Here is a 12,902-nt window from a genome sequence, read left to right as displayed (position 1 = left end):
TGGCCACTGCACAAAGGGACGCACGCCATCTTTATATCGCTGAGGTGAATGTGTTGGATGAATAAAAACATAAACAGGTAATAGAGTGTGATTTATTCATTGTAAAATGTTATGGACGACACCACAATGGGTGGTGTTCATTCAACAGTAATACGGTAGATGTCTAACAACTTAACAGTCATTTATTGTTTCAGTTTTAATAGGGAATGTAGTAAGTGATGCAAAACATAAAACTGCTTAGTTTGGTGCTCAATGATATTTGAACTGAAGCATTAAATCGTAGTTGTCACTAAATAGAATTCTCAAATAAAAATAGAGGACCATAAAGCGCACTGCTGATGAATCGTCCAATTTCGATCTTTTTCATACAAACCCCGTCAGGCCCGGCCCTAACCAATCTGGCGCCCTAGGCAAGATTTTAGGTGGCGCCCCCCCACATCGGCAGTGAAGTGTATATACTCACAAGAACCCGAATAGCTTTGTCTTTGACCTTTTTTTTTTTTTACTTACAACTATACCTAATATATAAAGGGGTGGAAAAGTGACTATTACCTGCAGGGCAAACATTAGCTAACCAGAAGGCAATAATGTAAACAAAAAACACCTGCTTAAAAGATCTAATACAAATGTCCCTGAGGAATGTAAGGTGGGAGTACTGTAATTACCTAACGTTACATTATTATTTTCCATAACAATTTAGCCCCCTCCACAATATTAACCCGACGTTAAAACAGAACTAGCTATTTATTGATTAGCAATTGCCGAATCATGTAACATTAGCTTAATGCTAAAAAGCCAGGTTACTATCACATTCTGTAACAGACAAATCATTTCATGTAGGCTAACGTTACCTACCTGCTACCTCTGTCTTTTTCTCGTTTCTCCTCCTCTTCTTTTCTCTTTTTTCTTCCCTGGGCACCTGACAGTTTTGGCCGTTTTGACATCTTGTGTTGATTTTTTGATGTGGTGACGTCCAAAAAGAGTCATGATACGGGAAGGGAGGGGGCGCACCGTGCGGGGGGAGGAGGAGGGGCGTAATGTTGTAACAAATAATATTTCTATTAAATAGGCTTTACTTTGCATTTTAATTAACGTGAGATTATTTTTTTGTATTTAGAAATAATAGTAACAACTTTTTTTTTTTTTTTTTTTTTCTCTCCAACATTTGTGGCACTGGCATGGCGCCCCCTGATGGACGGCGCCCTTAGCATTTGCCTATACGGCCTATGCCACGGGCCGGCCCTGAACCCCGTTTCCATATGAGTTGGGAAATTGTGTTAGATGTAAATATAAACAGAATACAATGATTTGCAAATCCTTTTCAACTCATATTCAGTTGAATATGCTACAAAGACAACATATTTGATGTTCAAACTCATAAACATTTATTTTTTTGCAAATAATCATTAACTTTAGAATTTGATGCCAGCAACACGTGACAAAGAAGTTGGGAAAGGTGGCAAAAAAGACTGATAAAGTTGAGGAATGCTCATCAAACACTTATTTGGAACATCCCACAGGTGAACAGGCAAATTGGGAACAGGTGAGTGCCATGATTGGGTATACAAGTAGATTCCATGAAATGCTCAGTCATTCACAAACAAGGATGGGGGCGAGGGTCACCACTTTGTCAACAGATGCGTGAGCAAATTGTTGAACAGTTTAAGAAAAACCTTTCTCAACCAGCTATTGCAAGGAATTTAAGGGATTTCACCATCTACGCTCCGTAATATCATCAAAGGGTTCAGAGAATCTGGAGAAATCACTGCACGTAAGCAGCTAAGCCCGTGACCTTCCATCCCTCAGGCTGTACTGCATCAACAAGCGACATCGGTGTGTAAAGGATATCACCACATGGGCTCAGGAACACTTCAGAAACCCACTGCCAGTAACTACAGTTGGTCGCTACATCGGTAAGTGCAAGTTAAAACTCTCCTATGCAAGGCGAAAACCGTTTATCAACAACACCCAGAAACGCCGTCGGCTTCGCTGGGCCTGAGCTCATCTACGATGGACTGATACAAAGTAGAAAAGTGTTCTGTGGTCTGACGAGTCCACATTTCAAATTGTTTTTGGAAACTGTGGACGTCGTGTCCTCCGGACCAAAAAGGAAAAGAACCATCCGGATTGTTATAGGCGCAAAGTTAAAAAGGCAGCATGTGTGATGGTATGGGGGTGTATTAGTGCCCAAGACATGGGTAACTTACACATCTGTGAAGGCACCATTAATGCTGAAAGGTACATACAGGTTTTGGAGCAACATATGTTGCCATCCAAGCAACGTTACCATGGACGCCCCTGCTTATTTCAGCAAGACAATGCCAAGCCACGTGTTACATCAACGTGGCTTCATAGTAACTAGACCGGCCTGCCTGTAGTCCAGACCTGTCTCCCATTGAAAATGTGTGGCGCATTATGAAGCCTAAAATAGCACAACGGAGACCCCCGGACTGTTGAACAACTTAAGCTGTACATCAAGCAAGAATGGGAAAGAATTCCACCTGAGAAGCTTGGTGGTTCTTTGGTCAAAATGTTCCATAGATGATGTTTTACACATCATCTTCAAGCCGCTTTCTGACAGTCGCGTTTTGTGGGCGGGTCTTATTTACGTGGCTCACCTTCGACAGCGTCTTCTCCGCCGTCATCTTTGTTGTAGCGGTGTAGCGTGCAAGGACGGGAGTGGAAGAAGTGTCAAAAGGTGGCGCTAACTGTTTTAATGACATTCAGACTTTACTTCAATCAATAACGGAGCAGCATCTCCTCATCCGTGGCTCACTAGTGCTGTCATGATCCGTGGTCCGGATCATGTTTTTGTTATGTTCTGTTAGTTTTGGACTCTTTTCAGTTCCTGTTTGACACCTGAGTTTGTTTTACTTACCATGGCTACTTATGATTTTCACCTGCTTCTAATCAGAGGACTATTTAAGCCTGCCTTTGCCAGTCAGTCGGCCTGGCGTCATTAGTTGTTTGCCCCATGCCTGGACTGCGTAAGTCTTAGTTGTTTCATGCCACAGTTTCGTATTGGTTTCAAGCTACAGTTTCGTGTTTGTTCTATGCCATAGTTAATGCTAGTTGTTTCATGCCACAGTTTCGTGTTTGTTTCATGCGACAGTTTTGTGTTTGTTCTATGCCATAGTTAATACTAGTAGTTTCATGCGACAGTTTCGTGTTTGTTTCATGCGACAGTTTTGTGTTTGTTCTATGCCATAGTTAATACTAGTTGTTTCATGCCACAGTTTCGTGTTTGTTTCATGCGACAGTTTTGTGTTTGTTCTATGCCATAGTTAATACTAGTTGTTTCATGCCACAGTTTTGTGTTTGTTCTATGCCACAGTTTTGTGTTTGTTCTATGCCATAGTTAATGCTAGTTGTTTCATGCCACAGTTTCGTGTTTGTTTCATGCCACAGTTTCGTATTGGTTTCATGCCACAGGTTCGTGTTTGTTCTATGCCATAGTTAATACTAGTTGTTTCATGCCACAGTTTCGTGTTTGTTTCATGCCACAGTTTTGTGCTTGTTCTATGCCATAGTTAATACTAGTTGTTTCATGCCACAGTTTCGTGTTTGTTTCATGCCACAGTTTTGTGTTTGTTCTATGCCATAGTTAATACTAGTTGTTTCATGCCACAGTTTCGTGTTTGTTCTATGCCATAGTTAATACTAGTTGTTTCATGCCACAGTTTCGTGTTTGTTTCATGCCACAGTTTCGTATTGGTTTCATGCCACAGGTTCGTGTTTGTTCTATGCCATAGTTAATGCTAGTTGTTTCATGCCACAGTTTCGTGTTTGTTTCATGCCACAGTTTTGTGTTTGTTCTATGCCATAGTTAATACTAGTTGTTTCATGCCACAGTTTCGTGTTTGTTTCATGCCACAGTTTTGTGTTTGTTCTATGCCATAGTTAATACTAGTTGTTTCATGCCACAGTTTCGTGTTTGTTTCATGCCACAGTTTTGTGTTTGTTCTATGCCATAGTTAATACTAGTTGTTTCATGCCACAGTTTCGTGTTTGTTTCATGCCACAGTTTTGTGTTTGTTCTATGCCATAGTTAATACTAGTTGTTTCATGCCACAGTTTCGTGTTTGTTTCATGCCACAGTTTCGTGAGGTTCATGTCTATAGTTCCATGTCCTAAGTTTTTGCCTTAGCTTCCGTGTGCGATAGGCACGCTTGTCTTCGGGTTGTTTTCTGTTTTGTACCTCGTTGATTGTTTCATAAAATTAAATCATGTTCCTACCTGCAAGTCCTGTCCGGAGTCTTCTGTTTGCCTTTACTGAGAGAACGACCCTGCAGTAAGCTGTGAAAACCATGTCCTGACAAGTGCAACAACAACGCCCGTTCTTTGGGTGAATAATGTAAACTCACTACACCGGTATGTTTTAGTGCTTTCATGGTGAGTTTACTGACAGATATAAGTAAGAACTTTACACTACTTTATATTCGAAATGGCAATAGTGGAGGATGAATGTCACATAACAAGAAGATAGAGAAAAAGAAGATTATCGACTACGGTGTCATCACGGACTACAAAGGCGGAGACGCGCACATTTTCAGGACTTATGCAGATCCCAAATACAGATCAGCAGGTACCAGAAGGTAAGAAAAGTTGCTTTTGCATGATATTGCGAAACAAAACGCCAGATAATAATATGTCTGACCTTATAAACACACCAAAATAATACTCCTATGTTGAAGCACAGTACAATCCATCAAGCGGTGTGGCTTCATAGCTTACCAAAATCCTACTAAAACATGTTAATAGCGCTTTTCTACCTTCAAGGTACTCAAAGCACCATTTCCACATTCACCTATTCACACACTGATGGCGGGAGCAGCCATGCAAGGCGCTAACCACGACCCATCAGGGGCAAGGGTGAAGTTTCTTACCCAAGGACACAACGGACGTGGCGAGGTTGGTAGGAGGTGGGGATCAAACCAGGAACCCTCAGGTTGCTGGCACGGCCACTCCCCCAACCTTCGCCACGCCGTCCCCACATACAATGTTGGTGTTGTTTACTTGAGTCATACTGCAGTCTACACATATCTATTATGTTTGACTGCCATCTACTGGTCACACTTATTACATCCATGTACCAAATAAAATAGCTTCGAGGTCGGTAAGCACAACCAGAATTATTCCTTACATTAGGATTTTAAGTGCGCCTTATAGTCAAAATCAGGTGTGGAGCTCCCAGGTCGACACACCATCCATCCATCCATCCATCTTCTTCCGCTTATCCGAGGTTGGGTCGCGGGGGCAGCAGCCTAAGCAGGGAAGCCCAGACTTCCCTCTCCCCAGCCACTTCGTCCAGCTCTTCCTGTGGGACCCCGAGGCGTTCCCAGGCCAGCCGGGAGACATAGTCTTCCCAACGTGTCCTGGGTCTTCCCCGCGGCCTCCTACCAGTCGGACGTGCCCTAAGCACCTCCCTCGGGAGGCTTTCGGGTGGCATCCTGACCAGATGCCCGAACCACCTCATCTGGCTCCTCTCGATGTGGAGGAGCAGCGGCTTTACTTTGAGCTCCCCCCGGATGACAGAGCTTCTCACCCTATCTCTAAGGGAGAGCCCCGCCACCCGGCGGAGGAAACTCATTTCGGCCGCTTGTACCCGTGATCTTGTCCTTTCGGTCATAACCCAAAGCTCATGACCATAGGTGAGGATGGGAACGTAGATCGACCGGTAAATTGAGAGCTTTGCCTTCCGGCTCAGCTCCTTCTTCACCACAACGGATCGATACAGCGTCCGCATTACTGAAGACGCCGCACCGATCCGCCTGTCGATCTCACGATCCACTCTTCCCTCACTCGTGAACAAGACTCCGAGGTACTTGAACTCCTCCACTTGGGGCAAGATCTCCTCCCCAACCCGGAGATGGCACTCCACCCTTTTCCGGGCGAGAACCATGGACTCGGACTTGGAGGTGCTGATTCTCATCCCAGTCGCTTCACACTCGGCTGCGAACCGATCCAGTGAGAGCTGAAGATCCTGGCCAGATGAAGCCATCAGGACCACATCATCTGCAAAAAGCAGAGACCTAATCTTGCAGCCACCAAACCAGATCCCCTCAACGCCTTGACTGCGCCTAGAAATTCTGTCCATAAAAGTTATGAACAGAATGGGTGACAAAGGGCAGCCTTGGCGGAGTCCAACCCTCACTGGAAACGTGTCCGACTTACTGCCAGCAATGCGGAGCAAGCTCTGGCACTGATCATACAGGGAGCGGACTGCCACAATCAGACAGTCCGATACCCCATACTCTCTGAGCACTCCCCACAGGACTTCCCGAGGGACACGGTCGAATGCCTTCTCCAAGTCCACAAAACACATGTAGACTGGTTGGGCAAACTCTCATGCACCCTCAAGGACCCTGCCGAGAGTATAGAGCTGGTCCACTGTTCCACGACCAGAACGAAAACCACACTGTTCCTCCTGAATCCGAGGTTCGACTATCCGGCGTAGCCTCCTCTCCAGCACACCTGAATAGACCTTACCGGGAAGGCTGAGGAGTGTGATCCCACGATAGTTAGAGCACACCCTCCGGTTCCCCTTCTTAAAGAGAGGAACCACCACCCCGGTCTGCCAATCCAGAGGTACCGCCCCCGATGTCCACGCGATGCTGCAGAGTCTTGTCAACCAAGACAGCCCCACAGCATCCAGAGCCTTAAGGAACTCCGGGCGGATCTCATCTACCCCTGGGGCCTTGCCACCGAGGAGCTTTTTAACTACCAGGTCGACACACATTCACGCATAATGAATAAAAACACAAACTTACTGGCAACTTCCAGCGAAGCGTTCCGACTAATGGCCTCCCCCAGGTAGTTGCGCGCCACACAGGTGTAAACGCCCTCGTCCGGTTTGCTGCGCCGGCCATGCACAATGCGCAGGAAGAAGAGCGAGCCGCTGGGCAAGAGCATGCGGTGAGAGCGGGGGTCGTCTTTGTCCGTCTCCACCCTCTCGCCGTCTTTGTACCACTCCACACCGGGAGCGGGTCGACCCTCCGCCTTGCAGTTGAGGGTGGCCGGCTCCCCCTTGGAGACGATCAGGTCCGACGGGTCCTCCAAAATCCGGGGGGCGCTGTCCTCAAAGCGCACGCGAGACCCTGGGAAATGGAAATGTGGACATCAATTCATTGGAAATTAATGTACATGTTCAACCCTAAAAATAAATAATATAGATTTTTTTTTTTTTTTCAAAAATTTCATTTATAATTAGGAAGGCATATAAACTAATATAGACAAAATGGTATAAAATGTAAGACAAAAAAAAGTTGACTTATTGAAACAAGTTGTATTGTTTGGGAATACTAGTCATATTATTTTGAAAGTCAGAAATAAGATTCCTGCAATAATTTACTTTTATGTGTTGCGATTACTATTTGTGCAAAATTATGACTTTTTTCCCCTTAGTTTTAAGTTTTTCCAACACAAATTTACAACTTTATTTTCACAGTATCGTCACTTTTGTCCCCCAATATATATATATCCGTAATTGTCATAATCTGTCGGCAGGCATGTTGCAGGTAAAAACATAATAATAATAATATATTTTATTTGTAAAAAGCACTTTACATTGAGCAAATAACCTCAAAGTGCTAAGTGTATTTAAAAAAAATAAAAAGATAATAAAAAAAAATAAAAATAAACTAGAACTCGCACGCATTTTTCTAAAAAAAAAGGCTTTTTTTTTATAAAAAAGAAGGGTAACGGAAAGTTGGTTCGGGCGAGACGGGAATTTAAGTACATTTTTATTTAAAGACTATAACTACAAAAAAAAAGGAAGTAAACAAAAGGCGCGCACAATGGCGGAGAACAAATTATGAAACCAAAAAGACTATAAACATGGAACAAAAACTTACTTGGCTTGGACAAAAATAGTAGCATGAAGGATGGACATGGAAAGAAGTGTCAAGAATGGACAGAGCATAAATGTGAGGATGTCGTCAGACGACAAACTGAAAACACTGAACTTAAATACTACATACATGATTAACGAAAACAGGTTCGTGACTCAAAACGTGAAACAGGTGCGTGACGTGACAGGTGAAAACTAATGGGTTGCTATGGTGATAAACAAGAGTGCACAATGAGTCCAAACGTGGAACAGGTGAAACTAATGGGTAATCATGAAAAGCCAGAAACTAAACAAAACATGACTAAGACAAAACATGATTACACAGACATGACACACTGGTGGGTTAGTAGGGAGACTTTGTATTCAAGCCTGAGTGGAACAGGAAGCCAGTGAAGGGATTTGAGAACTGGTTTGATGTGGTCGTATTTCCGCACTCTCATCAGGATCCGAGCAGCACTATTCTGCTGTTGGTCTGCTTTCCGCCCCTTGCACAGCACTGAAACAGCACTAGTAAAAATCCCAAACGATCTCCTCCTGGCAGCTGAATCTGGTCTTCTCACTATCCCAATCCTCTTAGATCTCACTGCAGCCTTTGACACCATTTCACACACTGTCCAGTATTGGCATCACAAGCACACCCCTTCACTGGTTTAGATCATATCTCTCCGACCGCAGTCAGTTTGTTCAACTCCGTTCATTCAAATCCCCTCCGTCTCCCGTTTCCTCTGGTGTCCCCCAGGGCTCTGTTCTTGGTCCCCTGCTTTTTATCATTTGCATTCTTCCCCTGGGCAATATTTTCCGTGATTTTAAAATACATTTTCACTGTTATGCGGATGACACCCAGCTCTACATCTCCACCAAACCAACAGCCTCTCTTCCTCCGTCCTCCCTTACAGACTGCCTCAGTCAACTCAAGCAGTGGTTCTCATCCAATTTCCTTCAACTCAATAGCAATAAAACCGAAATCTTACTTGTCGGTACAAAAACCATTCTCGCCAAAACCAACAGCTTGTCCGTTACTCTCGGCAATTCCTCTGTCTCACCCTCCTCCCAAGTCAAGAGTCCGGGTGTCATCCTAGACAGCACACTCTCCTTTCAAGCCCACATAAACAACATAACCCTGTCTGCTTGCTTTCATCTACGAAACATTAATCGACTTCGCCCATCCCTTACCCCACATACTGCTGCCATACTAGTCCATAGCCTGGTCACCTCCCGCCTGGACTACTGCAACTCTCTCCTGTTCGGTCTCCCCCACAAGCATACTTGCCAACCCTCCCGGATTTTCCGGGAGACTCCCGAAATACAGCGCCTCTCCCGAAAACCTCCCGGGACAAATTTTCTCCCGAAAATCTCCCGAAATTCAGGCGGACCTGGAGGCCACGCCCCCCCAGCTCCATGCGGACCTGGAGGGTCTGCATGGAGCAATGTTGTTGTAATATATTGAGTTGGAGGCAGTAAACAGGCTAGGTGATGAAGTACGTCTCTTTACTGTAGACTTCAGAACAGACTCACACACTTGACTAGGGCTGCAGCTAACGATTATTTTTCTATCGATTAATCTATAGATTATTTTTTCGATTAATCGGTTAATCTATAGATTATTTTTTCGATTAATCTATAGATTATTTTTCCTTTTACCGATTTTTTTTTAAATTTTAAATGAAGAGGAAAAAATAAATGTAGGCCAGTTTTTTTAAAAAGGCATGGCTTTTATTTACAAAAAAAAAAGTATGGCCACTCAGTCAACATTGACAACAACATGACAAAATATTCTGTAACAATGTAAACATTTAAAACTTTTAACATTTAACAAAATTAAAAGTAGCTTATTTGCTTTTTAATGTGCAAATATAAAAGTAAACATCCAGTGCAAATCTTAATATTCTGGAATAGTATAAGCATTTCAAAAGTAAAAGTATTGCTTATTTTGCTTTAAAATGTGCAAAAATAAAGATAAACATCCAATACAAAAAAGTGCAAAACGGAAATATTCTGTAACAAGTGTAAACATTTCAACAAAAGTAAAAGTATTGCTTATTTGCTAAAATGTGCAAAAATAAAGCTAAACATCCAATACAAAAAAGTGTACAGTGTAAACATTTCAACAAAAGTAAAAGTATTGCTTATTTTGCTTAATAACACAACAATGATAGTATGATTAAAGTGAAAGTTAATTGTTCGTTTGTACATAGTATATGTAACTGTTAATGTTGTAAAAGGAAATTTGCACAACTAATTAACGTTAGCGTTTGTGACACGTCTTGTGCCGTGGGGTTCTTTCAGGACCGACAGACTGAACGCCAGACGGCTTTGCCAGGTTTACAATCTTTTAATTTTACACAAAGTCTTTTCTCTTCCAACTGCGCGGATCGCGCACCTGGGCACGATTGCGGCGTCGCTCCCGGCGCGCCCCGCCTCGCCGCTCGCTCGCCGCCGCCGCCTCTCCACAGCGTTAAAGAGGAGTGCGTCTTTGTAAACACTGAACAGGCACGCCAAACGCGCCTCTCAGAGCGAAACGGTGCTTTAGTTTATGAATTTACAACGCAGATACAAATGACACATTCATGTTTTTGTGTAATAATGACAACGTATACGCACGCGGACGATTGACTAGTTGATGGTGATGGCAAGAACGCTGTCGGTTTTCTTTTCAAATGTTCCTTCATAGCCGTTGTGCTGCTATGATAGGCCATTTCCGCTCGACACAGTGTGCATACAACAACATTATTAGGCCGTTTATTGAAATACTCCCACACTTTTGACGACTTTTGGCGTGCTTTTTTCCCCTCGCTCGCATCGTCTGCTTTGCGCTCCGCCATGACAGTAGTGTGACGTAAATATGCGACGCGCCGACGCACAAAAACGGCGTCGACGTATTTACGTAACCGATGACGTCGACTACGTCGACGCGTCGTTTAAGCCTTAGTTGTGACGTCAGGTGTGCAACACCACGTAAATCGTTGGCCAACCAAAAAGTAACCCCAGTACGCTATAGCCAACATTCACCAGGAGATGGCAACAGACAAACATAGATCACCCAAACAACCCAACCAAAAAATGCAGCAGCTCAATTAAAAAACTGCACTTAAGCCACATTCTTTTTTTTTTTTTTTTAGTACTGAACTCTTAACCCTCATTTGTAAACAATAACATGCTTATTATACAAACAGTATTTGTCCACCTTTAACACAGATTTTTATACTGTCTTCAGAGATTCAGTTTTTTTGGTGGTACTCGAAACCTTTCTGGGTAACTGCGGATCACTGGTGGGGTTTTTGTTGTGGGTGATCTGGGTTCTGATGATGGCAACTCAGCAGCCCTTGAATCTGGTTCTATGATGAGACTAGTTTGTGTCTGACTCACTGATGGTCCTGATGATGGAACTGAAACAGCACTGTCCAGTTGTACTGATGGCACATTTTCTGCAACTGGTGGAGACTCGATAACTGGCAGTCTCTCCATGTTTTCTCGCCATGGTAACATGTGATCCACATGCACTGTGCGCTGTCTCTGTCCCTCTTGATATATATATATATATATATATATATATATATATATATATATATACTGTATATATATATGAAATACTTGACTTGGTGAATTCTAGCTGTAAATATACTCCTCCCATCTTAGCCACGCCCCCAACCACACCCCCGCCCCACCCCGACCACGCCACCCCCACCCCCCACCCCCACCTCCCGAAATCGGAGGTCTCAAGGTTGGCAAGTATGCCCACAAGTCACTTCACAAACTTCAGCTTCTCCAGAACTCTGCAGCCCGGATAATCAGCAGAACCCCTTCAATCCAGCACATCACCCCTGTTCTGCAGCAACTCCACTGGCTACCCATCAAACATCGTATCCACTTCAAAATAATTCTCCTCACTTTCAAAGCCATCCATAACCTCTCTCCGTCATATCTCTCTGACCTGATCCATGTCGCCACGCCCTCACGTTCCCTAAGATCTTCTTCATCCATCCATCTCACTGTCCCCTTATTTGAACTGTCCACCATGGGTGCCCGAGCTTTCAGCCGCTCTGCCCCACATCTTTGGAACTCTTTACCACCAGACCTTCGTAACTTACTCAATATCCCTCTTCAAATCAAGAATCAAAACACACCTATTCCTGACTGCTTATTCATTGTAATCATCTTATCTTCTCTATCTTTGTTGTTGTTGTTTTTATCCAATTTGATTTTATTGTTCTGATTTGGTACGGTGTCCTTGAGTGCCCAGAAAGGCGCCTTATAAGTAAAATGTATTATTATTATTATTATTCTGTAAGTACTGCAGCTTCTGGATGTTCTTGCTGGGGATCCCGACAAGAAGTGAGTTGCAGTAGTCCAGCCTAACATCAAAACATGACTTTAATAGGATAACTGTCAGGTAAAGGTGGCGACGAACCCCAAGATGCAGAGACGGCAGACTGGATGCCAGGAAACATGATTTAACGTCCAAAAGAAAACGCAGGAAAACAGGAAGCAGGCACCGGCAAACAGGAAAACAAGAAACAAGGAGCTAGGAGACAGCAAACTGAAAATAGCTATCAAGAACCAGCAAACAGGAACAGCTCACAGCAAACAATACTCCAGTGCTGACTGGAGGGCGAGGCAGGTATAAATAGTGGCCTGATTGGTACCAGGTGTGCCAGACTGCCAATCAGGTACAGGTGAGGGAAACAAGCGCTCAGGGAGACGTGCAGAAAAAGGAATAAAAAATAAGAGCGGTGACAGGAAATAAAACACAAACAGAGGAAAAACTAAAACATAACCAAACTGTCAGTGAGAAGCCTGACAATAACAGGAGACAGGATAACAGGAACCAAGAAACACGGAGTCAGGAAACAGGCTACCAGGAAAGCAATCGTCGAGCCCTGACTGGAGGGCGAGGCGGGCGTAAATGGCAGCCAGCTGATTGACAACAGGTGGGGCTAGGCTGCCAGATGAAGGGGTAACAGCGCTCAGGGAGACGAGCAGGAAATGGAACCAAAATAAGAGCGCTGAAAGAACACAAACAGCAACCCAGGAAACACAACCAGAAGTGGTTTCC

General features: G+C 43.8%; 1 protein-coding gene across 3 annotated transcripts in view; it reads right to left on the bottom strand.

The window, feature by feature from the left end:
• LOC133614888 (roundabout homolog 2) overlaps positions 1-12,902 on the bottom strand; it is a 398,279-nt gene that overhangs the window by 297,258 nt on the left and 88,119 nt on the right. For all 3 annotated transcript variants that reach the window (XM_061973251.1, XM_061973250.2, XM_061973252.1), the window contains one exon: positions 6,771-7,097. In XM_061973251.1, coding sequence (XP_061829235.1) covers positions 6,771-7,097 — 327 coding nt within the window. The remainder of the gene's footprint in view (positions 1-6,770; positions 7,098-12,902) is intronic.

The sequence above is a fragment of the Nerophis lumbriciformis genome, linkage group LG17, assembly GCF_033978685.3.
Source record: "Nerophis lumbriciformis linkage group LG17, RoL_Nlum_v2.1, whole genome shotgun sequence".
Classification (NCBI taxonomy): domain Eukaryota; kingdom Metazoa; phylum Chordata; class Actinopteri; order Syngnathiformes; family Syngnathidae; genus Nerophis; species Nerophis lumbriciformis.
Note: the sequence above shows the minus strand (reverse complement) of the source record. Positions and strands in the feature narration are given on the sequence as shown.